Here is a 3,659-nt window from a genome sequence, read left to right as displayed (position 1 = left end):
AAATATCCACCTGTTACTGTAATGTATAATATATAGGAAGCGACGTAGCTAAAGTGCAGACCGAATCCATTCCCTGCAACGTCACTTCGATGACATTCTTCGACAGGCTCTTGGACCCAAACAAAGGCATCGTCAGCTGCAGCGGCTCTGGCGACGACGATAACCACGCGATACGCCAGTGTATGGAAGTGTTCAAAGATGGCATGTACATTTCAAATAAGCTGAAAATGGTATAATTCGTATAAGGATCTTAATCCCTAATTGCGAACACTGTATACATAACACATAGAGGTTGATATACTCTATTATTCCCTGTAAGTTTATCCACTTTATGTTTTTTGTGCACACAGATTACCTGTGGTGAAAACTGAAAACAAATGCCAAAACCTACAGTTCTAAAGTTTCACGTGGCGAAATATTACGGAAATATACGTAACTGTATTGTCACAAGTTCACAACGTTTTCACCATACTCTAATAGCGCAAAAAAAGTGGGTAAACTTACGGGGAATAGTCAATAGAGTAGTAAAGTTGATATTTTGATCATTTATACTTTAAAATATGATACTAAAATACCATTATTTTACTCAAGATAATTAAATTATTTTTCCAATGTAAGTGTAGGTTGTAGGTATACCTACTGTATATAGTATGCCCGTTATAGCACATATTCTACTTAAAAGTCCGGTGAAAAAAGTCTAGTAAAAAGTCATACAATAAAAATTTAAAAAAAATTGCATATATTTTGTCAATTATGACATTACACACCAAATATTACTACTCTATTAAATAAAAAAAATATCTTTAGCCTATAACCTTGGTCGTGTGCTCGTGTCCTAATATTGTTTCCAACTTGAGTTAAAAACTCTTCAACTCAGAGTTTTTATTTAGTGTGTTCGCATAACGTTTGGAGCATTATATTTTTTTGATGGTTTTAGATTTTTTATTTTTTGTCCGGTGCTACTTAGTGCAATATTTGCCCTATCGGCTTCAACCTCGAATTTAATTATGCAAAATAACACCCATAGTGTTGGAGGGCTATATGTAGTATGTCCTACCAAGTGTGTGATATTGAAAGATAACAAAGATTAGGTGACCCAACCAGGGGCGTATTTAGGTAGGAGCTATGGGTCCCATTGCCCAGAGCGGCAAATTTTTAAAGATTTAGAGGGGCGGCAAATTTTTATTTTTATTTAACAAATTATTCGTTTGTCGTCACACATGTAGGTATTTTGAAAGATTTACTATTTTATTTATAATATTTTTTCACTCTTAACTGGTACAATAATGTTGTTTAAATGTCTAATTATACCTTCCTTGTTGAATGTAACATTACAATTTTAAATTAGTATATATTTATTATATATATTATATACAGTATATTAGTAAATACATTTACTGTTGAGGGGGGCGGCAAATATATGTTGCCCTTATCCTGAAATTCCTAAATACGCCACTGGACCCAACTTAATACTTTTTAAATTTGGGACTTTTTTTACCGGACTGTTTTTCGGCGGTCTTTTGTTCGGGGATTCGGCTAAATTGTCGTATGCACTTGACCGGTAATATTGCGACTGCAGTATGCGCTCTACCGTGTTTTGCCACTCTACAATTTATTATATTTAGATTTTAACGGAAAAAAACGAAAAACGAAAAAAAAAACAAAAAACAACTGAAAAACGATAACAAAATATCCTAAAAACAAAAAAAAATTTCACTTATTTTTACTTTTTAATCTTTAACTTTAAAAACACTTTAACTTGAAATCAGAAATTTTGAATTTTCTAATTTTTATAACAATTATAATTTTGATTAAAAATTTAAATATTATGAATAATTAATTTTAATTTTTAACTTTTAAGTGCATTTCTATATTGCGCGTTACTATTATAACTTAAAAGTTAAAAGTTATATTCTGTATATAATATATATTGTTTTTGACTAACATTTAAAAAAAATTATTTTCCTATTGTTTCCAAATAATATTTTTGATAATATTGTTTTTTAGATTCTGAGTGGAACGATGAATGTATTGATTTTACAATGATGTGTTTTTATTTTAATTTTATAATTCTTTTTTGTGTCTGTGTACACGATAAGTAGTCGAAATAATGCTAAGATTTTCAACTTCAGTATCTTGTTCGATCAGAAAGTGAATATCGTTGGTGCATTGGGGAGGTCAAAATTTAAATTTCCCAGTGGTTTTCAAAAGCGCCGGGAAAAACAAAAGAAAAATTAAGGAAAAACGGGAATTTCTACGCAAAATCGATTTTTCACAAAATTGAATTTGGTTTTTGGTGTAACTTTAAAAAAAATTACCGTAGATACATGAAATTTTGACTGAATGTTTATCTTAGCATCTTCTATACACCATAACATTTTCAAAATATTTTGATTTATTTTGAGCTCTTTACGGACATTTTCATTTTCCATTGTTTTTTAGTTTTTTTTCTAAAAATATCAATAAAATTTTATTTGTTGGATAAAAAGCTTGAAAATTTAATAGAAGGCTCCTAGTATATCGTTTCAAAGGCAGATGAAAAATATTAAAAATCGTTAGTCACAGTTTTTTTTTATAAGCATTTAAAGTTCAAAAAATGACAAAATATGGAAAAATCACGAAAATTTGCAAATTATTATAAATTCATAAAAATTTTTCTTTTTAAATCTAAGGTATGAGAAAGTGCAATACAAGATTCCTTATAAGATTATCTACCTTTATCAAACAAAAAATATCTATAAGAAAGTCAAATTAAATTTTTATGATCGTTTGAAATTCAAATTTTTACAACATTGGGTATTCACTCGATTTCTCATGTAGCGATTTCCTTATTTTGTTGTAATTCAAAAACGAATGACTGCAGATCATTTTACTGAATGTTTATATTAGCATTTCCAATACACCATACAATTTTGAAAATATTTTGACTCTTTTTGAGCTTTTTACGGACATTTTCAGTTTTCAATTTTTTTAGTTTTTTTTTCTATAAATATCAATAAAGTTTTATCTGTTGGGCCAAAAAGTGTATACATTTAATACAAAGTTCATGATATATTGTTACAATATCAGTTGAAAAATATAAAAATACATAGGCAATATTTTTTTTTATAAGCATTTAAAGATCAAATTTTAATTTGAAAAATTATTTTGTAGCTAAAATTTATAAAATGTTCACTTTTTGTATCTAAGAATTGAAAATTTAAAACAAGATTCCACGTAAGTAATTAATTCTGTTACCAAAAAATCTAAAAAATACATTTACACAGTTTATTTTTATAGTAATTTTAAGTACAAATTTGGACGAAATTACATATTAAAAACCTAGGATAACTATTTTAGTTATTTTGTTGTGATTGTATAATATTATTCGTGGGTACTTGAAACTTCTAAAGTATTCTATTATATATCTATGATAGTACCACGGTTTTTTGTTGATGTATAACGCGTTATAATAGGTACTTAAGTACCTAATAAATATTATGATATGATTAATTTGGAATTTATTATAGGTACCTAATATAATATTATGTCTTATACCTAGACTAACATACTCGTCTCCGCTCAGAATCGTTTTTTATACATGATATTATATCATTGAATTCAAATTTAATACCATCCATTATACAGTGACCCACTTGTAACTTACCCACCTTTTTTTA

The 3,659-nt window shown here is 27.9% G+C and overlaps 1 protein-coding gene across 1 annotated transcript in view; it reads left to right on the top strand.

Moving 5' to 3' along the window:
- The window catches only part of LOC100573197 (cilia- and flagella-associated protein 300-like), an 11,487-nt gene that overhangs the window by 3,355 nt on the left and 4,473 nt on the right, over positions 1–3,659 (top strand). Inside the window, exon 4 of the mRNA XM_003240217.4 lies at positions 37–230. Coding sequence (XP_003240265.1) covers positions 37–230 — 194 coding nt within the window. The remainder of the gene's footprint in view (positions 1–36; positions 231–3,659) is intronic.

This window comes from Acyrthosiphon pisum, chromosome A1 (genome assembly GCF_005508785.2).
Source record: "Acyrthosiphon pisum isolate AL4f chromosome A1, pea_aphid_22Mar2018_4r6ur, whole genome shotgun sequence".
In the NCBI taxonomy this organism is placed as follows: domain Eukaryota; kingdom Metazoa; phylum Arthropoda; class Insecta; order Hemiptera; family Aphididae; genus Acyrthosiphon; species Acyrthosiphon pisum.
The sequence above is the reverse complement of the archived record's forward strand: the minus strand, read 5'-3'. Positions and strand labels throughout refer to the sequence as shown.